The sequence below is a fragment of the Botryllus schlosseri genome, chromosome 9 (genome assembly GCF_051294905.1).
Source record: "Botryllus schlosseri isolate E-star chromosome 9, Bs_hap1, whole genome shotgun sequence".
Classification (NCBI taxonomy): domain Eukaryota; kingdom Metazoa; phylum Chordata; class Ascidiacea; order Stolidobranchia; family Styelidae; genus Botryllus; species Botryllus schlosseri.
In genome coordinates this window covers 23,299,099-23,326,491 of record NC_137244.1, presented here as the reverse complement: position 1 = coordinate 23,326,491, position 27,393 = coordinate 23,299,099, and the positions used below count along the sequence as shown (strand labels likewise).

The window sequence follows — 27,393 nt, the reverse complement described above, 5'->3', positions numbered from 1 at the left end:
CTCCAGTCAAGTTGTGTCATCGTAGTTGACAAAATTTCTCATTATTTTGGCTGCATCCATATTTCCATGTCAGATTCAAGGTTTCAGCATGGATGCGCATTTGACAACGACTTTCAAAACAACTCACTAACTATATCGTTATTCGAAAAGACTATCAACTATACGTGTTAGCCTGGAGTATGATCGTTTATTTCTTGTAGCCGTATATCTACCTGCGTAAATAACCACTTGTCGGTACTCATGTTGCCGATGAGACACAATCCACACTTGAATCGAATAGAGACTTATATTTCTTCTGATTGAAAAATAATTGAACAATGAACATACATCATCATAATTTCATTCATTTGGTGCTGAGGAGGGTAGAAGTGAATATCTGCTGCATGATTTGAGGGATGTTTTTCGTGTCCATACACACGAAGGATCTTCCAGCGGGCAGCTGCTTTTTGAGTCTAAACAGGAGAAAAGGTAAGAGTGAGGCTTGCGGTTTGTGATACATATACATAGCACAATATCAGACGCTCAATAGATGACTCACTTGAGCGACAAAGACAGATGATCTGCATTTGAACTTAGTTTTTACTTTACTTTTTAGGCAAAAATACTCACTTTTTACGCTTTGTATTTCGTAAAGTATCAAGTCGCTTCGGGAGATGCTTGCATCACCGTCACGAGTGAAATTATCGGAACAACTCAACGAAATAACCCCTATATCACAGATTCACAGTAATTCAATATATGTTCGAAAATTGCACTTCTTTGTAGTGTATATAGTCATTTTGCAGCAGTTGCAATAATGCACCCTGCAAGTTTTGAAATAAGTCACCTCCAATTCAAGTCCTACAAGTGTGCGATTCCTCGACTGAACCCACTTCTTGAAACGAATTTACAGTACTCGAGTCGTTTAGAGACCTAAACTTACCAAGTAGTTTTGAAATGCCTTTGTAATCGCTACTTGTACTTGTATTTGAGTAGAAAATTTACAGCATTACTTCTACCTGAGTACCAGCTAGTTACTTAAACCACTTCAGTCAATCTTTACAAAGCGAAAGTGGTAAAAATCGCCTGAAAGTGCCTTCCAGACACCTAACAAGGATTTGTGAATACCTTTCGGCCTGGTCTCCCAAAGATCCGATGAAAATCGCGAAAGCGTTGACCTCCTCATCTCGCTGCAGGGCTTCCGTGAATCTAACCGGTCTGATTCCGTATCGATCGAAATTGGCGTCGCTCAGTATAATCACAAAGTGCTCGTCGGCCTCTTCATTTTTCACAGACTGTAATAGAATCGATTCTAGATTGCTAGGGTTGGGCACAATGGTTTGAGTGCCGATATTATGCGCTCCTTACCACAAAGCGATAGTTGATCAACGAAAATTATAGTTTCCACTATTGAAGTCTTGAAACACGATTGGTCGTATCGGAGCTTACGAAACATGCAGTAAAAAGCTACACACGTTAGTGGAAATGACATAATCTGTGAGGCCGTTATCAACCCATGTCCCACAGCGTTGTCACAAAGTGCAACGAAATAGGTATGGTCATGCAGAACGGGCATTACATTCTTTGTGGTCCCATAACATGTACATATTTGAACTTTACACATCTTTCATACGGCTATGATATCATACTGAGCGATAGCGGATTCAGAATCGAATCACCCAGGTACTCAATTTCAAACCCCGGTCGAAAGCTTACCTTGATCGCGAAATCCGTAGCTTCCAGCGTATGGTCTCCGCTCATGCAGAATTGGGCGTGCGCGTGCATCGTTTGTAACACTTTCAGCCGCTCCTTGTTGTTCAGCGGCGGTTTTTCCGAATTCAACAGTTCGATCTCATAACCGTCGCCGCTATGGCCCCAAACGTCGTACTGAAATTATTTTGGATAAACGATCACATAAGAAGAGGCGGTCACTGATGATGTACTACTTTTTCTGAATAGTCATTTTGTTTACTTGTACAACTTGCTCAAGCGGCTCTGTGTTCAAACTACTTCCATTTCTATTCAAACAGTTTTTTAGGCCAAACTATTTTGTTTTTGGATTTTTCCAAGGTTGTCATGACTCGAGTCAAGATTTTTTGGTGACTCGACTAGACTCATTTATTAAAATGCGTAAAATGACTCGACTCGAGTTGATTTGTGCATTGACTCAACTTGTACTCGATTCATTGCGCATGACTCGAGACTAGGACGTCCAAGACCGACATTTCATTGCAACTGCGAAGAATAGTGAAGTGCTGAAGTTACTACATTATCGGTGTTTCGTCTATCAGTCGTGATACTTGGAAAATAGGGCCAGAAACTGTGAAGACTGAGGAAATTACGGTATCATGAATGCGAGCCAATCTATATCACTAGAGCAGAGTTGAAAAACTATTTTGACCTTAGGTGGATGTGAGTAGTTGTAGTACAGGATGTGAATTGTTACGTATGAGCTCCACCAACATAACTATGTGCAATAGTCTGGAACTTGAATGACAGTGTTAATTATTCCATAACAGAGAAACGTCTTGCTTTTCCATCTTTGGAATGTTGACGGTAAGAGCACATCGTATAGAAGTACCTTTAATTTATCTTTATAACCTTCAAATGCTTCCATCGCCATACACACCGCTTCCATCGATCTTTCAAGCCGATTGTCCAAGCCGTTGAATCTGTGAAGTGAAAGCAAATTTTATATGGACATCAAAGAGATGAATAGAATCGTTTCTTACCGGTACATGCTTCCACTGACGTCGACGACTATTCGGAGTCTTTTTGGCTTCTGCTGCGGTGTGCCAGGCTTTAAATGAGGAAACGATCATAAATTATGATTAGTGTCTTTAGTTCAATGGAATAACATTAGAATTTCTCTGTCAACAGCACATTCAGCCAACTTTAACTATTGGACATCTTAGGTCAGTGTTTTGCAGTTTTCCAATGCCGGCATCTTGTATGATCTCAATGGGCGGAACATAATTTACGAATCAATACCTCTGGCTCCTTCTCAGCTCTTCGTTTATAAATATTCTTCTCGCCCGTGAGTCCTTCGATGAGTTTCATGTCATCGAGTTCACCGTTAGTCTGGTGTCGATGCCATTGTCGCTCTTTGCCTTTGGCCTAAAAGAAACTCTTTTCGTAAGACGGGACAAGGCTGTCATTGACCGTGGAATTGAGTTCTATGGTAAGTCAGCACAACGGCTGCAAAAATATATGCAGACTAAGGATATTTGTGGCCAGACATAATCAATTAAGACACTGGCATATGCAGGCACCAAATCGGCACAAGAATATGCTTGAAGAAAATTTTCACACGTTGTAGTAATTGAGTGATAAGTTTTCTTTAGCCGCAGCCAGTTCGCATTTTTATTATCTATGGAACGACTTTTGTGACTTCAACCAACGGCATCATCAGTGAAATATGAATTATCAAGTAATCTGGTTTGTCTATTCAGGCTTGACTGGAGAACTATCATTGGCGATGCGAGATTTTATCAACGACAATATTGCTTCAAATTTGATTCCAGTTAAAAAAAAATAGGTACCACTGAATTACATTAAAACTGTAGGTGTTTCTAGTTATAACTTGTGTCTCAGCCCATACTTGTCGAAGTTCATACCTGCAAACTGTCCATAATGATCCGAAGAGACTTGACTTGCCTACGTACTGACGCCGAGAAATTCTCATACATATGAGCGTCATATTCGCTCATGTTAATCTCCTTCAACCTAAAACATATAACGCTTGATTATATCGAAAAATCGCAAAACCTGTGCCAAACTAAACGCCCCTACCTTTGGTGGAATGCCTTTTGCGCCATCTCCCTGGCTGCTTTCTTTACGTGTTCCGGAACAGCTTCCTTTTCCCAATCCGGCACCTGCGTTGCGGCATTGTGAAAATTCTCTATACTCTCGGTCAGTCATTTAGTGATATTTTGATCGATTCAAAACACCACAAGATTGTCATAGAATGAAAAGATATGATGATGTCAAAACGACTTGGAGCCGTCTCTCAATCAGATACCCATTTTGGCTTAGAGCAGGGGTTGCCAAGCGATTTTTACACAGTGCACAGCACCCTTCAAAAAAAATTGAAAAAACTATGACTCCCCTTATTTTTTAAAATTTAAGAAACGTTAGTTTAATTAAAAAAACTGGTTTATATAGTGGCCGGGAGTTAAAATAATAAAATGCCATCAATACAACACACAAAAAGCATGTCATTGGGCCTACGTAAATAAGCTATTACATATTCAGTTGATGTAATGGTTGAGCTAGTCTCAATTGCTGTACTAGTGTTTTTATTGAATTTTAATTCATTTCTTATGTCACAGTGGAGTAGAGTTGAAGATGCTAAATTTTTTCAAACATTTTTCATGGCCTCCTGAAAAAAGCTCTTGGCATTTAGGCTGCTGGGTTAGAGCGTGAAAATAAGAGCCATGTACATTGTACAGTGAACTAAAAGTAATATAGGATAACATAAAAAAACAAGCTATGAATATGGATTACACAAAAAGGACCTACTTGGGTGACATCATGCCCGGCGTCCAGCCTGTACGGCCCGCCTTTACCACCGAGCCCAGCTGTGCTGCTGCCGCCAGTCCCGCCGGCCCACGTGTTGCCACCGACATGCGGTTGATTCTTCGAATCTGTCTTCCCGTGTTTTGGGGCAGTCGGGTCTCTTCCACTCTCTTTTTCTGTCGTAATCTGAAGTACCGGAATTTCTCTCACAGATCAGAGGTGGTCAGTAAAGAAGTAATCTTTCTTTAGTTTAGCCTGCCTACAATGCTTTTTTTACTTCCTTCTACTTAGATCTAGAACACATAATTTTTCAATTACCTGGATATCACTACTTATACTTGAGTATAGAAATTTGACTCATTACCATTACGTTTATTTCTACCGAGTACCAACAACAACTATTTTGACCACCGCTACTTACAATCAGAATTGTAGTGACTCGACCTGACTCGAGTAATTTTTTCAAAATACGGAAAATGACTCGGACCACGTCATATGACTCGCGAGAAATGAACGGTCAAGACAGACATTTCATTGTAATTTCGAAGAATAGTAAAGCTACCACGCTATTGGTATTTCGTCTATTAGTACTGGTACCTAGGCTTGGTTACAGCCCTTCTTACAATTGCAAGTAATTACCTGCATGTGAGAGTTTTCCGCGTCCGTACCAATCATCGATCTCCATTCAGCGAGAGAATTAGAGACAGCCGCAAGTTCGGTCTCCCACTCGCGTACACATCTACACGTAACGGTACCCAAGTTGTAATTTTAACTGAGTTACGTGTGACATTTCGCTTACCCCGAAGTGTCGACAGTGTATACGATGTTGTCGCTTCCAGACGAAATCATCACGCCCGATTCTGAAATCATTTTCTGCCAGGACACGTAGGGTGACATGCGCGGCGGGCTGACAACGTTCAAATCGAAATTAAGTTTCGAAAATACTTACCTTTGGAGTACTCAAGTAGGTATTGCATGAGTGCAACTTACAAAAGTAGTTATGTTAATTTTATGCTACTCCCCCCCCTACTTGAACAGTTTTGAAGGCAAGACTAATTGCTTCCAACACTTTCAAATTTTTAAAATAGAAAGAAATTCCGGGATATGTTTGGATGGCCGTAACGTGCTAAATTGTCAGAACAACCGGGCGGCATAGTTCTATATCACGGTAACTGAATTTATTGACGAAAATTGCACTTATTTGTAGCGCTGTCCGACCCCTCACCTCAACCAAATCTACGTTGAATAGCTCTACCAATACCACAAAACCATTAGGAATTTCCAGTTCGACGACTCACTTTGGAACAGGTAGGTAAAATAGTTTGTGGTTCTTGATGTCAGCAACTTCTATGCAGTACGAAGCATCATCCGCTCGTGCTTCTGTAAAATACCAAAGATAAGTTACCAGTATCCGGACTAGAGCTTGCAATCACCAGATTTCTCACCATTGTCAAACGCCTGGTCGGGTGCGCTTTTTGTCGGCACGATCCTAACGACCTGACCAATTTCCGGGAGTACCGCGCAAGGCGGTGCTGGAAGCGATGGAGGCGGATTGCGGAAATGAGTCCGGTTTTGCTCGGGAATGATCGTGTCGCCGCGCGAAAACGAATGTATTTCGCTTGGAGCCTGCGTGTGTACAATACTCATCGATAAATAATTGTTGTATCATTACTAGGAGCGGGCTAATTAGAGTTCGTTAGCATTTCGATTCTAAATTGAGTATCACTCATTAACATATCATAAGAGTATGGATGAAGAGGAAAATTTAACTATGTACTTTTCATGTGACTACAAAGACAATAATGCCATTTCCACACCGCGTAAAGATAACTTGGACCATATTCATTTCGTTGCTCTTCGTGACAACGCCAAGGGTGGTTCAGAATGTTTAGGACTTTACTTAAATGTAATTTGCACTAACGCGAGTAGCTTTATACTACATGCTTAGGATGTTGTGATATGACCAGGGTAGTAACCAAACCACAAGGTTCCGAATCACGAGTCAATCTCACTTTTATAGTTTTTACTCGAGTCAAGTCGAGTCATTTTCAATTCACCACCGAGTCAAGTCAGCTAGTAGAGCGTCGAGTCCGAGTCATAGTGTTGTGACTTGAGTCCGAGTTCAAGTCATTATGTTCCGTGTTCAGTTCAATACCGTTCAACCCACTGTTATCATCTGTGCCCGAGTGATATAGAACGGCCCGCATTCATAATATAGTAATTCTCCTCAGTTTCAACAGTTTCTGGCCCTATTTTCCAAGTATCAGGACTTAGTAGACAAAACACCAATAACGTGGTGACTTTACATTTCTTCAAAGTGAAATCAAATGTCTGTCTTGGCCGTCCTAGTCTCGAGTCATATGACTTGGTTCGAGTCACGTGCATTGACTCGAGTGCAAGTCAAAACAAAAATTTACTTGAGTCGATTCATTGCACGCATTTGAAAAAATGACTCGAGTCAAGTCGGGTCACTAAAAAATTGCGACTCGTGTCATTATAATCCTGGATGGACACAACAAATCAAGATTTCAAGGCTTCCACGTTGGGAAAGACGTATCAAAACTACATTCCATAGTAAAATATAACTCTTGGCTGAAAAGCGGCATATGATTTCAGTCCTCACAGTATTTCCATTGTTACCTCCAAATCCGGGAAACCAACGATGCAGTGCGCAAAATTGTGCTTATCGACGACCACTCTGTTTGGTGAAGATATTGACTGCTGCAACGCTTGGCTGAGTGTATCCGAGGAAAGGCCCTCGGCGCTAATCGCTAGCAATTCGTCTTGGGTAGTCTCTGAAAAATCGAGGAAAAGTTCGAAGACTGCGGCACCTCGCTGAATACTAAACTCGTTGCTAGACCTTGAAATTTCAATTGGATATGACTTTACTGTCTACTAAATTCAATCCTGCTTATGTACCGAGTCAAAGATGAAGGTTACATCTGAACCGTGAAACTTACCCGTGAAACTGCCAAATCCTTTACTTACGCCCTCTTCCTTGACTAGTCTGAGAGAGTTGGGAAGGACATCAGCGTCGGACCCAGACAGAAGGAATTTTCTAAAATCACAAAAGATTCAAGATTTTAAAATTTACTTTCCACACACGCAGCCGCCGAACCTATTGGTTTCCGCTTCGGTGACTAGCCATTTGTTGTATTCGGTCATGTGGAAACCCCCGATCATGAACGGAACATCGTATTCGTGAACTTTACCCTCGATCGCGTCGACGTGATAAATTTTCTTCCTGGAAATAGGAGAATAATCTTAAGAATCACAATATCTGGAGCGACACACACCAATACACTTGGGATGACAACCAGAGGTGAGCAGTAACAAAAGACCATAATTTTATTTTTTTAGAATTTTTTGTACATACTCGACTTGTACTCGAGTCGTTATGCATGACTCAAGACTAGGGAGGCCAAGACAGACATTTTATTGTAACTTCGAAGAATAGTAAAGTTACAACGTTATCGGTATTTCGTCTATCCTGATACTCGGAAAATAGGGCCAGAAACTGTTAACATTGAGGAAAAATACTATATAATGAATGTAAGCCATTCTATATCACTCGAGCTAGGTTGATGGTAATGTCATCAGTCCAATTGCGGTAGTCGCGTATACATTTCAGCAGCTTAAATTCAGTTCAGCTTGAACTTCGGAACCTGGTTTCGATAGATATTTACTTTACTGGGAGCAGTGGCGTAGCAGCCACTTGGCGGTTCTGGCTCTGCGCCAGGGGCGGCAGGCTCAAAGGGGGCGGCAAAATGAGGCTGCACAGTGAGAGAGAGAGAGAGAGATGGTATTCTTTTTTCGCCTACACCACCGAGGTGCTTTGACGACGGAGATGCGATACGGACTTTATAGTAAGGTCATCTAGTCTGCACCCTCGTTTTTTTTCTACTCCGTGATTGCTGAGCGCCTGGCGGGATAACCGCGGATACCAGTTTTCGAGTATTCGGTCTGACTCGGCCGGGGATCGAACCCACGACCTACCGATCAAGAAACCGGACGCATCACTATCTCGCTCGGCACAGTGTACACAGCCGGCTAAAAGAAGCGTAATTGCTGGTAGTCCTATAGCTGGCGTCCCGTGAGCTAAAATTTAATCAAACAGGTCTCAATCGAAAGCTAGTGTCGCGCTGATTCCGAAAACACGAATTAATATGTTAACATGGCGATGGAACCACTCCGAAATAGCCGTCAAGGCCGATTGTTCGGAGAGTTCGCAGAAAAAGGAGAATGCCTGGCGAACAATCAGAAGATGCTGGCCTCAGTGTTGTTGAAGAAGTTAGGCGATGGATGTTTCAAGCTTTGGACAGATTTAAACTTAAAGCTGAAACTAGGTTTACCGCCATACACCACTTCAATGATATGTTTGGATTTTTGAATTACCACGCGCTGCTGCAAAGCGAAAGTCTCAATTTATTCACCAGCGATTTTAGAAGCACCTATGACGACGAGGTGGACTTTTTGGAGTTACCTGCGAAACTTGTCATGCCTTATACCTTCGAATTAGGGATCATATAAATCAGAAGATTGCTAGCTTTTCGTACAAACCAATATGAGGCCTCTAGGACGAACACAAATTAAGATATGATCATATGAAGTTGTTCAGCTTGAGATTTTAAAAAGGTTAAGAGGCTGGTGCGGAGCAGCGAGACCACGTTTGATCGTAGTGCAAGAGCGTTTGATGTTTCACAGTGGTTAGTTAATGCAAAGCTACTTGATTCGACACCATATTTATGCTCATGTCTGAAACTTCATCTGACCATTGGTGTTTCAATTGCGAGCTGTGTGAGGAGCTTCTCAAAGCTTAAACTGATAAAGTCTTATTTACGTTCTACCATAAATGATGATCGGCTATCAGCTCTATCCATTCTGTGTATAGAAAGAGACTACGTTCAAAAACTTAAATTTGAGGATATTATCAATGATTTTGCTTTGAGGCGGCTATTGATTTTCTATTTGCACAATTCGTTCGCTATTTCTTGTCTTTATTATTTTTGGCCTTATTAACGTTGAGACGGTGAGGCTGAGACGCGGCATATTATTTGTAATTATTTTTATTGACAAGATTGCTTGAACATGAATATATGTCGAAATTTGCTGCGGCCTACTTAGGGAGGGGCGGCATTTTAAGCGAGAGCCAGGGGCGGCAGCACATGCTGCTACGCCAGTGACTGGGAGACCATCTTCTTCATACAGTGCACAGTCAACAGACTTATTTTGGACAAAGCTTGTTAAACGCGACATTGCCTGCCTTAGTAACAGACACGAAAGTCAAATAGTCACTTTTCGGCTGTACTTGGGTATAATCCACATTCGTGTGCATTCATACCCGTTCATTTGATAAAAGACGACCGTGCCAAACTCGTTGCTGTATTCGGCGGCCATTTTGTACATGGACGGACTCGTTTGCTTGGGCCGGAACAGATTAGCCACAGATCCCATGCCCAGTTCGCGGTCGACGCCTGGTATCACCAGTCTACGCACGGAACCAGAATTTGTATCCGCCACCAAGACAACGTTGGACTGAAAAACGGAATAACTATTAACATGCACTTGAATAATATTTGAATAGCTTCTTGGAGGTTCAGATCCTCAGTATACAATTGAATGGTATATTGATATTGAAATGAACCCGAATATTTTCGGCTGACACTCGTCAGGGGTAATCGCCAGCAACTAGTAGAGAATGGGAAAGAACATTGTACATCAACATCGTATGACAAAACATGACGTCACCAGCATGAAATTTCGAATAAGAGAGCATTCAATATACTACTTTTAGATGATACAAGAACTCCATTTGTTGACACAGCTGTGTCAGTCGAAATTTGATGCTGGTGACGTCATATTTTGTGATACAATTGTCGATATGCTATGTTTTTTCCAATTCTCTACTACTTGCTGACGATCAACTCTGACGAGTGTCAGCCGAAAATATTCGGGTTCATTTCAATATGAATATACTATTCAATCGAATAATATGTTCATATTAAAATGAACCAGAATATTTTTCACCGACACTAGTACAGAATTGGAAAGAACATTGTATATCAACAATCATATCCCCATGTACTATTTTAGATTATACACAAACTCCATCTGGTGGCACAAACTAGGTTGGCACTTGATAAATTATTCAATTGTATATTGAAGTTCTGTAACCGTGTAAGCACAGAATAACAGGAAAATACCTTTTCTTCAAACAGTAGAACTTGGCCGCGGAGCGGATTGCCGAGGGGCGCGATTTTTACGCTCGTTTGGAAAGTGGGTCCCGAGTTTGGGAACACGTCGAAAAGATCCATAAATTTGATGTGCTGACTGCCTTGCGTGTACGAGTACAATGAGGCGGTGTTCACCGTGGCCACATGCACTTGATCGCCAGTTGTGCTGTCTGAAAGTTTCGTAATATCCCTTTGTATTAACTTCTTTACGTTAAATTCAGTGTGCATGCCTCCTTTTTACATCCTAGGCCCAGGTGGGTGTCTGATTTCGAAGACTACTCCAAGTTGTTTCGACACCTTCCTATCTTCCATTGTATCGCAGTCTTGTGGTGTATTGAAATGATGAAGTTGTTAACAATCAATTGAATTGAATGTGCGATTCATTAAATTATACAGCCACATAGTGAGTGGTGATCAAAGTAGGCCATGTCATAATACAATAAAACACCACACAAAAATAACACGCGGTGGTGTTGGTATAAAAGTTTTTGTTTTGGACCATGTTAGCATCACTATTGTGATAGTTCAATGCTTGTTATTACTCAAAGTCAAGACCATCGATATATCTTAACATGAAAATCTTTGCCCATCGATTTTCTTTCTTACTAAAAACAGCTTTTCCGCCCTTTCAAATGATTTTGTTAACAAATTGCTTTTGTAGCCACAGATGTTAGTCATTATTAACAATAAATTTATCACACACAATTTTTTATCCGCGTGTGTATTGTATACCACAGCAATAATGCGGCAAATATCAAGATTGACGGGACGAACACAAAACTCATCGATTTGGAGCACATATTTCAGTAGACCAGGGAGGGATGCGCAAAAATAAATCGTGCAGCCCACAAAGTGAGCTTCTAATTTAGCTTGGTTTGGAACGTCTGAGAAAAGATCTATAAAATTCGGCAGTTTTAAATTTTTTCTCAGGTATTCATGATTGCTATGTGACAGTGACATCCGATACCGAATATTTGAAAAAGTCTTGCCACTAGAGGCATTAATTCCTAATGAGATGTTAGGTCTTGCAACTACTATAAAGCCTTTAACGTTGTAAATACTGCAGTCTTATTAGAAATAAAGCAAGTAATGCTTGTGGCATTTCGCAGTTCTGTTCGTAGAATTGCTCATTCCTGACAGGAGCCAAAACTAACAATCAGACCTTTCGTAGTCGCGATGTCGGAAATTATCGACACTTGGGAAAGCTTCGGAATTTGCCAGTGCGCTCTCTGCTCGGAAAACGTCAGCGCCCGATCCTCAACCCTTTCGAGTGGAAAATCTTGAACGTGCAAATACACCGGGCCCTGTGGAGTTTAGCTTTAGTAACAACTCTGAAGATCTCGAACGATTCTAAAAAACGATATCTACCTTCACATTGAGCTTAACTGGCCTCGGTTTGCACGCCTTTTTGGCATCGTTCATTATCGTCCAAAATCCAGAATGCTCTGGAGGGTTCATAGGAAACCTGCAAATACAGCTCAGTTCACATCAACAATGCTGACCACGAGAGTTATGTCGTGACTTGGCCACGAATATACTCTGCCTAGTGTTCCACTATTTACATTCACAAACCACAAATAGTATTTTGGGATTGACATTTATTGCATAGAACGTAAAACAACCGAGCTTTTAATCGAGCGCGAAATCGCTGATAAGGTACGTTGTCATCTACATTGAAAATTATCTTCTCACTGGTTGGAAAGTTCAACGTTTTGCGGTCGCGCTCCGATGGGTATGCCGTGCTTGTGCATCACAGACTCCACCTGTTGTCTCGATTCAATCGAGTACGCGTCGAAATCGAAAACGTTCCGAACCACGCTGGCGAGGCCTTCTTTCGGAAATTCCTGTGACCAATATACAGCAATGTTAAGACAGTCGGAAAAACAGGCCCAGCGTGCGGCGGACATATTGTGTATTTGGCACTTGATGAATGTAGCATAAGAAAATGGCTTGTTTATGAATTTATGAGTGTGAATTAGGATGTGATTTGGCCAGATATAGTCAGTAACAAAGTACTTTTTAACTTTTTCTGGGTATTCAATCGTTTTGCCTACAGATACTACGCCATGAGGAGACTATGTTTCACATTGTGGCACAACTTGAAGTAGTTTAGTCTTGGTTGCCTGACACATGCGACACTTCAGTATGTGCCACTTTGGGATGTGGTTTCACAACCTCAAATCTAACCCTAACCCTATCCTCAATCTAAACTATACCTGGCCATCACCCCAATTATTACCCACATGCTCAAGTGTCGCATGCCCACGGACTCTTGAAAATTGCTAATTCTACATGTAATAGAGTACCAAGGCAAGACAAACCTAATCGTCGACACCCTCACTGCTGCATTATCAGCAATCACAATCACCCACCTGCAAATGCTTGACAATGTTCACGACCTCTCTAGTGGAGTAGGGATACGAGATCAATCCTTCGTCCGCCATGGCGCGTAGCTCCCCGAACGCGGCCACCAACTTCCGCAGTACGTGTTCAGGCACGTCCACTCCGTATTGCTGCAGCATTTTCAGTTCAGACTCGACGCTGGGATTGTCGACGGCGTGGCAACTGAACACGTCGCCTGGACAGACAGGAACGATATACTTGTACTTTACTCTGGTCACAGAACGTAGAGAAGTCAGAACGTCGGCCACTCACCCATGGCGGCAAAGAAGTCGTTTCCGAGGAATGGAAATCCGGGTCGGTTGGCGAGAACAAACATGCGGAAACCCGGGTGCATGACGATCACGTCTTCGTCCTGGTACGACGTCAGGAGATTGCTCAGTTCGGCTTCATCTGTTTTAAAGAATGAATATATATTTGCTTATCACGCAAGGTTGTAACGGACTTGAGTGGCAATATTTTAGCAACTCGGCTATTCGCGCGTTACATTTCTGCGCAAAATTACTCTTCTCACATTTTCATCCGCCTTTCTCTCAAACTATTCCACCTGAGGGCAATATTACTCGCATTGAAAACCACTGCCAGAAACAAACATTATACATCCACCAAGCCAAACCCGCCACATTCTCAGAACAAAACAATTCCAATTACCGGACACGATTTTCCGCCCATCAGCCAGAGTGGCGCGTCCGCTCTCCAAAAGATTCTTCAGCACGCAGGTTACGTGCGTCGGCGCTTTGTCCGCTTCATCGACCACCAACGCGTGTCCCAGTCTCACGGCTCGCACCAGAGGCGAGTCCTCGTAAACGATCGTTCCGTCTTTCACGGTGGGTTGAACAGTCAGGCTTTGTACCGTAGTGTCTCTGAAGCGGCATGTAGGAAATTAATATCTGAATCAGAGACTTCCGAGCCGGCAACCTGCTTGTTCGATGCATGAATGTAGAATTAACATTGGAGTTTTTGGTTGTATTAAGTTATAACTTAGTTAACTATACGTACAACCTAGGATTCTTCAATCAACGACAGTGTAAAGAAACGACGACAACGACAATATTTGTGTGTATCAGAATTATCACAGAATTGTCATTACAACTATTATTTCCTTCGAGCTATTACGTATGAATTATTACGTCACATATTAGTAGTAGTATGGACAAGGACAATGACATAGCCTGGATGTGTTGGCGTGATGTTAGTTTCGATATGATCATAAAGGTATTGGCGTGAGGTGGTCTACGAAGAGTTAGATTGCCATTACCTTTGTTCTTATATAAAATCGATTTGTGGATTTTGTCATCTTGACTAATATCTGACTTTTGTAGAAATTTGTTCTCTTATCATTATTCTCTTATTATTATACTCCATAATTTAACCAAAACCTATTTTTCTGTGTTACACGAACTGCAGATGATTTTGTATCCCGTCACCGCAGGCCAGCTATCTTATCATCTTTTCGTTAATTTCCGAGTACCTGTGAAGTTGTAGGTATTCTCTGGGCTTGTTCAAAAGGTGCAAAAATCGATCCACGATCTTATTCTTTCCCACTCCCTGAAAGGAAGCGCGAGCTAAACGAATTTTACCACAAGAAAAATTTTCCTCGTTACAAACCTGATTGCCAACAAGCAGTATGTGCTCTCCTAATATATAATCTTGTAGCATGTCTTGCATCACGGATAAATGCTGCGCGTTGTCGTAAAACACAATGTCCGGGACTTTAGCCGTTGATGCGCCGCTCTCGAAAGTTTTTGTGTAGACCGGCGCGTACGTGTCGCCAATTCGAAGAGTCGCATCCTTTATCTCGCCTGTGTGAAAGAGAAAACAATTCTTAGTTGCTACCAACATGCAACCAGTATCGTGTGGATGATGAGGATTACAAAGCTCAAAGCATTACTTGTGGAATTTTCCCTGCTCAGAAATACATATAGCATTTAATACAGAGGGAAGGATTTATGTACTACTCTTAGGGCCGTATGCACCAACATTGAACACGTTCAAGTCAGATAGTCTGTTCGCTCGAACATAACTCAAACGGAACATCAGTTCAAAACCATCAATATTTAAACGCCGTTCAGACGAACTGATGATCATTGAGACGAGCTAGCGTTCAGTAAATAGATGCTCAATTTGTACCCTGAAAAGCTACTCAAGGCCGACGGAATAGTAAACAAAACAAGTTTTTTCTGGAACTCAGCGGTCGCTAGCGCGATGTCTATTTCAATGATGAGCAGCTGAGCGCATTCAAAAAACTCCGGCTATATTTTTGTAACCATTTTCGAATCAAATACCATGGCTAGCTTTGCCATCATGCTTTCAGAGTTCCAAAATTTTATCATGACTTTACTGGCGATGCCCTGCTAGGAGGTAAATTGAAGGACAGGGCGAAAATTTACAATATCCTGGCTTATGAATATATATTTGACACCACACTGTCTGTAAAAATCGAGGGGCCAATGGCGCTTTTCACCCGCTGTCTTCACCACGCACAACTTGTTCTGTGTGTTCACAGTGCGGAATGTCACCTTTGTTGTTTTATCCACATTCGAATCTAACCCGAACGGAATGAGTGTCCTGTGCTCCCTTAATTCCTTGGGAGTACCTTACTGTCACCTTGAGAATCATCAGTGCTCCCCTAATCAATTGCGCAAAACTTGCCGAGATTCCACCATTACTGTGTTCTCTCAATAGCCCGACAATCCAATCCAAGTACCATATCTGCACAGCATATATTCAACATTCTCAACTGATAAAGTAACACAATTCGATAGACTTATTTCATTGTTCATGTTCATGTTGTATACTTGAACAGTTTGTGAAAAGAACTGAAATCCTTCAATTTGCATTTTTGTTGAGTATATAGGAATCTCCAGGGTCTGGTCTTCATCAACACACAATAAATTATGATGATAGCCAAACACATGAAATGAAAATAGTCTACAAAGACAAACTCATCCAAGTAAAAACCTTTTCTTTCAATCATGAGTACTGCACAGTTTGCACACCTAACATTTTCTGCTAGACATGATAAAATACCATGCTATACATACCGAATTCTTTCAAGCATTATTGTCAGCACCTTGCTAGAGATAAAAGATTATTTGTCATAGAATATGTAAGATTTGTACATCCCTTGTCATAGTGCCAACCGAAGCATTTTTCAGAGTCGATCTAATCATTCACTATATTTTGATTGGTGGTATATTCATATTTTTGGCGAGTTGACTCAAGCATCAAACTTCGGAATGACGGTCAGTCAAAATCTAAAGAAATTGACTTTCGGACCAAGGTAGTTAGTCCCATCATTACACAGGCACACTGGCACAGTACATCAATATCAGAACGGACAATCTTTAGTTGCATGTTGAATTGTTGATGCTATTGTAGAAATTGAGATGAATGTGGTCCATGTTGATGTAGGCTACATTCCCCCAACATGGTACAATTCCAAATCGGTCATATTTGCACATTTCCATGACTGGTTTCTTGATTTCACGGTCCTACCACTCGAGTATTCTTGTAGTCATTGACTTTTTGGGGAATTTGACACGACAGCAAACTTTGTACCGTAATGATATTCAGCCCAAATCTCTAGCAATTGACGTTTGGCCCAGAGCAGTTTGTCACCTCTTTGAACAGTAAATCCATATCAGAATGGATGACCTTCAGTTGCATGTTGATGATATTGTAGAAATCGAGATGAATGTGGTCCATGTTGATGTAGGCTACCTTCCCCCAACATGATTCAATTCCAAATCAGTCATATTATGCACATTTCCATGACTGGTTTCTTGATTTCTCGGTCCTACCAGTAGAGTATTCTTGCAGTCATTTACTTTTTGGGGAATTTGACTCAGACAGATAACTTTGTAATGATATTCAGCCCAAATCTCTAGCGATTGACATACGACTCAGGATAGTTAGTCCCCTCTTCTTTGCGAAGTACATCAAAATCGGAATCGATAACCTTCAGTTTGATGGTGATTCTTTTGTATCTGTAAATGCGTCTTCTTCCAACATAATATTTTTGCATATTATGCACATTTTTGAGGATGGTCTCTTGGCCGACATCACTTGATAATGCCGGTACTCATTGACTGTGACCTATTCCGAGAATATCCAGATTAGTGAAACGCTTTATTGTTGTTATATTTCACTCATGTAACCTAAAACCTGTAAAATTACTATAATATAAAGATTTGCAAGACATGCGGCTCCAAAACCAACCTATCTGCAGCCGACCGTGAGCGCAAATCACAGGACCACGATTCCTGACGTCTAGTACAAATCCATACAACTTCTGCTCCCACTACTCAATCGACAACCTACATCATTATCAAGCAAATCTACTTTCAGTTTTGTATTAGGTCCATTTTACTAAATTCCGTACTCATACTTCATACTAAACTTAAAACAGTTACATAAAAGAGGATTCAGCAATTCATGACATGCCGTGACATTGGCAGCCGGCAGCTACGTGCTTTCCATTTCGCCAATATGGAATCGGTGTCTCGTGCACATCAAAGATTCTACTAATACACACAGGTGTGACGCTGAAAACCGTCTTGGTACACCAAATATATTACGCTAAACGTACCGGGATTCCAACCCGGTCATTTGGGCTATGATGACAATCTACTGTAATATCGGCTGTACTGGCATAGCTTCAATGATGGTGAAATATATCAAGCTTTATAGGGAAAACGCCTCATCAATTGCACCCCGTAGGGTACTTCAAAAACTGTACACAGTATACCTACAGACGTCAGACTTGGTCATAATTTCCATATATTTTTGACCCAAAGGTCTTTCATTCAAACCTACAAGGCGCAAGACAAGAATATCACATCTTCATTACCAGTACCTTGAGGCAGTTATATGGATTTCCTGGTACACCACTAAACTTGCTAATACCGGTATACCAATCAACTAACAGTAAACTGTAAGCCATTCGGCCTCACATTGGTGAAACTGGGTTCGGAAACATATAAAATCTATTCCTACAGCTTAGAAAGTCTGCTAATTTACGGAAAGATAGAAAATAGTGCACCTACGTCTTCACCATGAACCAATTTACAGTCAACCAGTCGCGAGAAACAGGAGACCACGATCAGCGACAATCAAGCCAAAGCACTGATCTACGTTTTAAACAACCTCCCGCGGTTGTTTACTTTTCGATCAAATTCGGCGCGAGTGAACGCTAGATCATTGACGTTTCGGTGTTGGTGCTTTGAAAATATCTCCTGAACCCCTGTTTGAGCTCCAGTTTGGGTTCAAAACATGTTGGTGCATACGGCCCTTAATCTTATGTTACTCAAATACTCAGCTTCTTAATCGAGCGGTTTGATGTGGGGACATTTAAAATGCTCTTACTCATATAGTTTTACGTAGCATATCGATTAATCACACATAGCAAGGTTACAGTGCGTAAAATTTTTCTGTAAACCATCCGCTAGAATATCATCAGGCACTGTTGACTTTGATTACATTCAAAAAAGAAGAATCGGAACATTCACAGACTTGGAAACCTTCCAGTAATCTTGCAGCCATCGTGTAATGCAATATGCAACTCACACGTTATATCTCCCGGATTCAGTTTGGCAACATCTAATCCAATGCCGGGTAGTTCATTTTTCTTCAACGCATCGCCGAGTGCGCTCCTCGCTAGCTGGGGCAGAAACCTGGCGAAATTTAGACGCAATCAGGGTGTCCTGTGATTACAGGTGGTGCCTATTCTTCCACAGCATGCATCGACTTACCTTGACAAACAAGCCTTGTGAACTGCGTCAGAAATTGCATTTTTATCGGCGGAAGACGTCTCTTTGTAAAACCTTTCCAGTCTTCTCGCTATCCTCAACAATTGTCGTGTCGACAACGAGCTCGCCACCGATTGCATGTTGGCGTCGGTCGAGTCACGAAGATGATGAACGAAATTGAGCAAGTCGGACGCTTGCGATGTTGTAATGCCCGGCACCTGAAACAAAATGAGACGTCGGAGGCGCGGTCTAAGTCGGGAGTTTCAAACTGTAGGCCGCCTTGCCCCCTTCGTGCAGAATTGGACAACTAGAATATTTGCAGCTTTTGCAAATTAGATTAGAATTAAAACTAGAGCTACACAATTTTCGCGAAATCAGATTAGTATCAGAGCTACACAGTTTTTTCCATACTAGATTAGAATTAAAGCTACAAAATTATTACGAAATCAGATTCGGATTAGAACCACACAGTTTTTTCCATACTAGATTAGAATTAAAGCTACAAAATTATTACGAAATCAGATTCGGATTAGAACCACACAGTTTTCTCCAAATAAGGTTAGAATTAGAAACACTATCCTTGTTAGCTTGCTGCAAAATGCCGCGGACAATGAGGCATTTCCAGGAAAACAATAAGTTAGATGAGAATTAGAGTATAAAAACATTTCACAAATTACATTATAGCTAGATTACTGGCATTTCGCTCTAATTTAGTCTAATTAGCATTTATTACTACAAATATCATTTCTCAGTGTGACAGTATTGTTTTCACCTCTTTGCTAATCAATCGCAATTTTGAGATCAGAAACCTTCATCATTGCAGGGGAGATTATGATTCTATTTCTACCCCGTTTCCATTTAGCAAAGAGAGGCCTGAATCCAAGAAAAACGACATCAATTGGAAACGGCTACTCTATAAATGCATGGTACAGGCGCATCTTCGCCACTAACGCAAAATAACCAACATTACGAACAGGTGCAATTTTAGAGAACATTCAGTTACTAGGATACAAGGGCTATTTCAACTAGTTGTCGTAATAATACCGCTCACAATTTAAGCCATGCAGACATATGCCAAAACTACTTTCTACATCTCAAAATCCAAATTATAAATATACGTAGAAGTGGAAGTTGTCTGAAGTAGAAGCTTAAGTATTGCAGTAAAAACATAACCAACCGAGTAAGCCCTGGAAGTTGTGTCTTACGATTGTAATACTATAAAACAATATACAAAATCCAGTAGAGCGGTATTGTTGCAAAAGCAACAAATGAAACGTATTCAATGTTCTGTAGTCTAAGCTAGTGGGACAATTGGCATTTTTTTAATGTCTTGATAAAGTACTTTGAAGCTTGGTTCTAGAGTGGTGAGCGCGACTCGAAGGCCGTGGTGAATGGTTTATTCTTCATAAAACTCATGTTTGAAATATTTCTTTTTATTAACCAAATCCAAAACTTGTTTCTTATATAGCAATGCTTACATACGTTGGATTTGAAACGAAATTGGTGTGCAAAGTTATTTTTTTGGCAACCTAACCATTTTATTAAGTACCTAGTAAAATTTGAAAAAAAGTTATTTTTGAACATCCCTAATGTACACTACATAAAGTCGCCAGAACACTCACCATGCTTTGTATGATCTCCATCTCGTTTTGTACGGTCAGCGGCGTCATGTGATGGTACAAAAACAAAGTCAACACCTCCGGGTTCAACCACTGCTGATTCGGCGAGCCCGCTTTCGGCGGTTCCGCCAACGCCACGATTCGAAACGCCGGGTGAATTCGCAACACGCCGCGCTCGGACATTTCTTTTCCGGTCATCTCGAGCTTGCCGCTCATTTCGTCGTACTTGTCGGCGGAAATGAGTCGCGTGCCGTCGTGCAGAGTCAATTCCCGATCGTGTACCAGTCTAGTGTACGAGTAGCGATATAGTTTTGGTCAGAGGTGTAGTAATTAGCCAGCTTTGCTTCTCGATAAGAACAATTAACGTCATATATACCAACTCAATTACACGTAAAAGTAGCAGTTTCCAAAACATGTCAAGACTACTTTGACTGGACGTTAGGGTTGTTCAAAAATAACTCTTTTCCCCGATTCCAGGGATTCACTGATTAAATTGTTAGGTTGCCTAAAAACGCTGCCCACCAAATTTGGCTCAATTTCGACCAGTACAATCCACCGCAGAGTTAATTGAAATTTTTTAAATTATTAAAAAAAAATTTTTTTCATCAAATTTCATCGTCCATCCCATGAAATTGTCAAGTTGCAAAAAAGAACGACGAAAAACAATTTTTGCCTACTTCCAAACGGTAGAAGCGAAGTTTTTGTGTTTAAAAGTTTTGGATTTCGATAAACAGCATTGACGATTGCTAATCCCAGAATTATTAACGAAAAACTCGAAATAACTCTGCGTCTATAAGTTGCAATCGCGTCAAATTTGTTTGGCATCGTTTTTGTAGACTACTTACCAATTTCAAGGGGTTGACAGTAAAAGTTGAAGTTTGCTTGCTTACAGCACTAGTCACTACATACCGTTGTAAAATTGAGAGGGTTCCCGGATTCACTCGATGCAAGCCATCCAAAACCGCTATCCTGCCGTCTAAAGCGGCTTGCACAAGAGGAGCGTAACGCCACACGGTGTCTCCGTTCGGCAACGTGTAGCGTTGCTGCAGCAAATCTCTAGCCGTCATGTCTTGATACAAGAGCACGGGCTCCGTCAGATATCCGAGCATCTTGGAAAACTGATTCACCAGAGCTGTTTTGCCACTTCCCTGGAAATCCAAGTTGATAACGTAAGCTACAAGCAGAAGATTACGTTTCTCGTTGGGGAATAAAAATCTAATCTAGTATAATATTGATGTTATCATGTCATTCATTAAGAAACGCACTACTGAACACAATTGGCAGTAACGAGAAATTAAGAGAGGTACCTGAGTTGGTCGGAGTAGTCTGCATTGGTACCAGGGTTGTAATGGCTCGACTTGACTCGAGGTTGGGACGGCCAAGACAGACATTTATTGTAACTTCGAAGAATAGTAAAGTTACCGCATTACTGGTATTTCATGTATCAGTCCTGATATTTAGAAAATAGGGCCACAAACTACTATATTGTGAATACGAGCCATGCAATATCACTTGAGCGAATTGAAAAGGGTGGGTTGAACCGGATTGATCTGAAAACTGAACAGTTCAACATAATGAATCGGACTCGGACTCGAGTCAAAACACTATGAATCGGACTCGAGCCTCTACCAGCTGACTTGGACTCGACGGTGAGTTGAAAATGACTCGACTTGACTCGAGTCAAAACTACAAAAGTGAGATTGACTTGTACCTCGGAACCTTGTGACTTGGTTACAACCCTGATAAAGGGTTTATTTCGCCAAGTTGCTATGATAATTTAAGTAATTTGACTCGGAACGCAAACACTTCCCAAAAGTAACTTTCACTTTACAAAATCAAAAATGTAGCAAGCAATTAGCAAAATGAAAGTAGTCTACTCGAGTGCACCAAAGAAGCAGAAAGTACGCCGTTATCGACCACCTCTGACCAACGCCCTATGGACTAATCCAGTACCTTTCCGCCGATTATACAAAAGTCCATCGCAGAATGTGTTAGCGCCATGTCGGCAAGCAGCTGTCGATGATATTTCGTCATAACAAAGCCTTCATGCTCCTCGGATATCGGTCGATTTCCGCATGTCACCTAGATTACAACATTAACGACCAGCACATTTGCCTGTCATTACGAAAATACCTTCAATTCGTGTTTTGATTGGTTGTTGATGGCCAGTTCCAGACGTACTTCTTTGCCGTTATGTGCTGTTGAATCCGGCAGGATTGCGTTTATATCCAACGAATAGTCTGACGCAGATTTATCATTAATTTCAAATTTCTGCAAATGACACACAATGTTACAAAATAAAGATCGAATCACAATTTATGCATTGGTTTTCTTCAAAATCGAAAATGAAAGAAGGCAACACCCGTAAACACCAACTTTCCGAAATCTGATTTAGTAAACAGACACCATATTTGCAATAGACCTACTCAATAATTTCATTACCTTATACACATCTTCGACAGACTGTTTCCCCTCTTTGTTAAGCAGTATATCGTATGGATACAGTCGCGAAAATATACCAGACACAGGATAATCTTTGGCCTGAAAGAGTAATTGAATTACACAACAAATCCTACTTTAAAACACATTATTCTGCAAGAGCTTCTTTGAGCTACAGAACTTCAATATACAATTGAATAGTATATTCATAGTGACATGAACCAGAATATTTTCGGCTGACACTCGTCAGGGGTAATCGTCAGCAACTAGTAGTGATTCGGAGAGAACATTGCATATCAACAATCGTGTCACCAAATTCTGCGGCATTACCTTTTCCAAAAGTGTTACGGCCCGTGCCAAGTTCTCCAGTGGAAAATCCGGCAATCCAAGACTCGACGACTCTTGCGTGCAGAGAGTGCTTGCACAAGACAGCACCTGGGCCAATACTTCAGATCCGACCGACGGTGCATTTTTATATAACGTTTCCAATTGGTCCTATCAAATCCTCAGTATCTTGAGCCGTAAGAATATATGAGGCATATGAATAATCGCTCACTCTGAAGGACAGGTGATAAATGTCTCGTGCTTGAAACCGTGAGCGCAAAGGCGGATCTAACGGATTGCCTCGATATTTTGGAACTGGCAATCCAAGAGCGATCACTCGAAATTTGTCACTCACACGAACAAGTTGCCAGGAATCCATTGACTCTTTGCCGTATTGCTAAAGAAATAGGAATGCATATATATCAACTTGAACATTGACATTTATAAACCAAGATGATCGGTAGGCCTATCAAAGTACACGGGCTTATCAGAAATCTATGTTAATGAGAATATTTTCAATACTATTGTTTTTAAAAACTCTGTTAAGTTCAAGCATACACTGGAGTCGCTTGTCGATATATAATCATAATGTGTTATGAAAATTAATATAATTGGCTAATAGATCTGCTGATGCAGAGCCTATTGTCACAGAGACATGGATATGATAATCTTTAGCAAGCAAAGGTTAGACTTCAGGTTTGTTACCATAGGCGCCGAACCTGGGTATGCAAGGTATGCCACGGATACCTAGACATCTTTTTAGGTATGCGGCATACCTAGAATTCGGTTTGGCATGTATCGGCATAAACCCCGATTGTGTTATTTAGAACAAATCGCAATGTATTTCCGTTCATAACATTACTTGCTGCCGTTATGTGAGCGTGGTAACCCGTTGCGCGCGGCCAATTAGCGAGATGTGTGTTGCCAATTAGCAAGATTGTCTGGGCAAAATGTAACGCGACGCGATTTCCCGCTGAGACGATCGCGAAATTATGTCATTGATTGCCGTGCGCTCGGCAATCGTTGCTTGCCTGATTTATCGCGTCTATAACAAGCCTAGTTTCAATGGCTTGAAGAATCACATCAGCAGTGCGCACTATTGCCACTATACCATCGCTAGCCTGCACTATCGCATCTGCATCGGCACGCACGATATCATCGCTTGCCTACACAATCGCATCTGCAACAGGCCTGGTACGAAAGATATCATCGCTGGCCAATTATCGCGTCTCGGGCCTCGCATGCGTTGGCTGCTATCTCTCGATGGCTTGGAGACAATGCTGTTAGGTGCATGCTGATTAGCGATTGTGATTAAAGAGTGACATCGCCAAACTGGATGACATCGAATGTCCGCAGACATGTGTGATTGTGCGTGCGCCGTGCATGCGTAATTGGATTCCGCTAATACTTGAACATAACCTCAGAAGATGTGTGTCAAGGCTTGAGCTGTAAAAGACGAGAAAGGTTTGAACAACCTGAAATCGGTGCCATTATAGAACAGATTCCATAACAACTCGGACATTTTGCTTTTCGCAAATCGTCGCCGAGGTTACGTATTACGCGTTGATAAGCGGCGTATTTAATTGTTCTCGAGCAATCAGGGACTCGCTAATTGACAGCACTTCTCGTTGACAAGCTTATCATACGCGCAAGTTGGTTAACACGAGGTGATTGCATAATCGGCATTTACGCATGCACTTTATCCTAATGAATCGATGCTATATTAACCCGAATTATCAATTCCGTCACAATATGACGTCATTCCTTTGTGACGTCATCGAACCCGCATACCTAAGGAAAATTAGCGTCCGGCGCCTATGTTTGTTACATTACAACACAGTAAAGCACCAACCTATGCCCTACACTGCAGAATCACACAAGATCCAGGAAGTTTTACAGGGCAAATCAAATGGCGACAAATCTTTTTCAGTCATTCACTATTTTGCGGTATATTCATTGTAACTTTCAGGTTATCAAAGGCTAGTTTGCAAAATTTGATGCAGGTGTGAAACAGTAGTGTTGATCGTTTAATATGTCAACCTACAATTACATTCACAGCATGGGTCAAACACGGCGTTTGTTCAAGTTGACAGTTACCCACACACTCTTACCTCACATAGTTTATCGTATCGAGCAGGGTGCATCAAAAACCGCCCGTCGTCCAGCTGCATTTCCCGGTTTTCCAATAGGTTATTCAACGCCGGTAATACATTCCTCTCGGCCTTTTCCACTCCTTCAATGACTAAAATCCGGCCCATTAGAGCAGCACGAACCGCAGACTAAAAGAAAGGTTGACAAATTAAGCTGTTTTCGAACACGTAATTTTTTCTCTTGCTTTTTTTGGAATTCAGATTTGTAGCAATTTTCTGCAGGCCTACCTATAGCAGATTTCAGTAAAATTGCAATGATTTGAACCTTTTTGATCGAGCTTGGCACCATTTTAAAACTAGGCTACATTGTATGCTAGTGACTACAGTATCCTTTTTACCTGGTCTACATAATATGATGTTCCACCCTTAATTTCCCGTCTTTGTTTCAAATCACTCTCCGTTGTATCTCTGGACAGTGATATGTACTCCACCTCTTTTCTGGTCAGTTCCTGTCATTCAAATGAGTTAGTTCATAATTGATACGTTAGGTTATTACTCTGTCCTATAGACATTCGGAAGTGGCTAGTAACAGAGCAACCCTTCCTAGTAGGCTACTCAAGTTGGTTGTTTCTACTTCCACACTTCCAAACTAGGCCTATATACCCAAGTAGGCCGACTTACAAGAACTTTCGATGACGAAAGGTTTCTGAAGTACACATGTCAATCTATTTGCCGATCTAATTGAAATATAAAACATATAATATATATATGTTCTACTTTGGACCTATACTAATACAATTGTATACCATTGCAACAACCATGCAGAACAGACCGCACCAAGCATTAGTAGGCTATTATTCTTTTAGAATTCCAAGTCACCACCACAAAGCTGTGCAGAGCAACTCATCATTAATCGAAATTACCAGACTGACCATGTATTGCATTGCAAGAAATCTCCTGAGCGGTCCGGGTGGTCCAATGAGAAAAATGTCCTGTCCCAAAAGATCTTTTTGTGCGATCCATCTCAGATGACGGATTGTAGACTGAGGTAATTGTTGATCTGACGGAACTAAAAAGGGTGTCGTTCGGAATGGGTAAGCTACTTAATAAGACAGCACAGTGCATTTCAGCACTGTAATAGTGGTCAAGAAACAAAACCAAAGAGGCCACAATAAGATGTAGCCTACCAAAAGGGTATAGAAAACTAAATATGCAGTGAATTATTACCCTGAATGAAGTCAAGAAGTAGCCTATCTTAAGATTAATCATAATTTTGCCGACAATTTGTCCATCTCCATGTTTTGTTGTTTTTTACAGTAAAATAAGAACAGAACGTCTCAATGTATAGATATGGCTTACCAAATCCATAAGGCACATGAAGCGGGTGTTTCGGCGCGGACACCGGCACTTCTGTATCTCCTATACTGACGATTCCATCTGCGATGCAGTACGACAAATGATAGATACATATAAAGGGACAATATGGTACCACTTACCAGATTTGTTGTCCGTGCAGAAAAGAGCTCGTTTTTCTCGGTCTAGCACTTTAACTAGCTGCCTCACCCTACACGAGCCCCTGCTAGACTTCATCAGACTCACTAACATGTCGAAAATGAACGGCACCCTAACCTTGATACCGATATAAACGTACAGCGTCCATATGTAAACATCTATAAAACACGCACATTGCGATCGGTGTTCACTTGTGTCGAACTCAAGGTCCATTCGCATATTGCGTAACCAGGTGGGCGGAGAATGGGCGTTACTGTATCCCCGCCAACCTGTTACATGCAATTTATGCAAAATATAATCCTGCCGTCGTTGGTTTGCGCCAAAATTCGACCCTGATATATATTTTTAGTTGAAACGTCACTATATTCGGACGTGATGAACAGATTCGGTGAAACGCCCTAGCAATAGCGACAAGCTTGTATCACTGCAGAGAAGCGCCGAAACAATCCCATAAAAGTTAGTAACAATTCCAGAGGCATGTGTCAGATCCGATAATGTAAAATGCAGGCCACTGGCCATCACGAATTGA

The 27,393-nt window shown here is 41.3% G+C and overlaps 1 protein-coding gene across 1 annotated transcript; it reads right to left on the bottom strand.

Moving 5' to 3' along the window:
- Positions 1 to 272: 272 nt before the first annotated feature.
- Positions 273 to 27,076, bottom strand: LOC145445967 (von Willebrand factor A domain-containing protein 8-like). Its single transcript, XM_080324133.1, has 40 exons — positions 26,849 to 27,076; positions 26,712 to 26,789; positions 26,285 to 26,421; positions 25,751 to 25,861; positions 25,374 to 25,541; positions 23,495 to 23,659; positions 23,269 to 23,433; positions 22,942 to 23,040; positions 22,633 to 22,770; positions 22,453 to 22,581; positions 21,409 to 21,647; positions 20,503 to 20,785; positions 18,884 to 19,098; positions 18,699 to 18,805; positions 14,739 to 14,932; positions 14,602 to 14,678; positions 13,782 to 13,993; positions 13,386 to 13,523; positions 13,103 to 13,308; positions 12,423 to 12,574; positions 12,099 to 12,195; positions 11,893 to 12,034; positions 10,701 to 10,900; positions 9,839 to 10,032; positions 7,616 to 7,741; positions 7,458 to 7,555; positions 7,138 to 7,292; positions 5,943 to 6,123; positions 5,796 to 5,877; positions 5,297 to 5,404; positions 5,137 to 5,236; positions 4,501 to 4,683; positions 3,772 to 3,854; positions 3,597 to 3,705; positions 2,971 to 3,096; positions 2,712 to 2,779; positions 2,561 to 2,651; positions 1,696 to 1,866; positions 1,108 to 1,274; positions 273 to 452 (listed from the first exon to the last, which is right to left on the bottom strand). Exons 1-40 carry the CDS (start codon positions 26,955 to 26,957, stop codon positions 344 to 346), a joined length of 5,712 nt encoding a protein of 1,903 aa, XP_080180259.1. The 5' UTR covers positions 26,958 to 27,076; the 3' UTR covers positions 273 to 343.
- Positions 27,077 to 27,393: the final 317 nt, after the last annotated feature.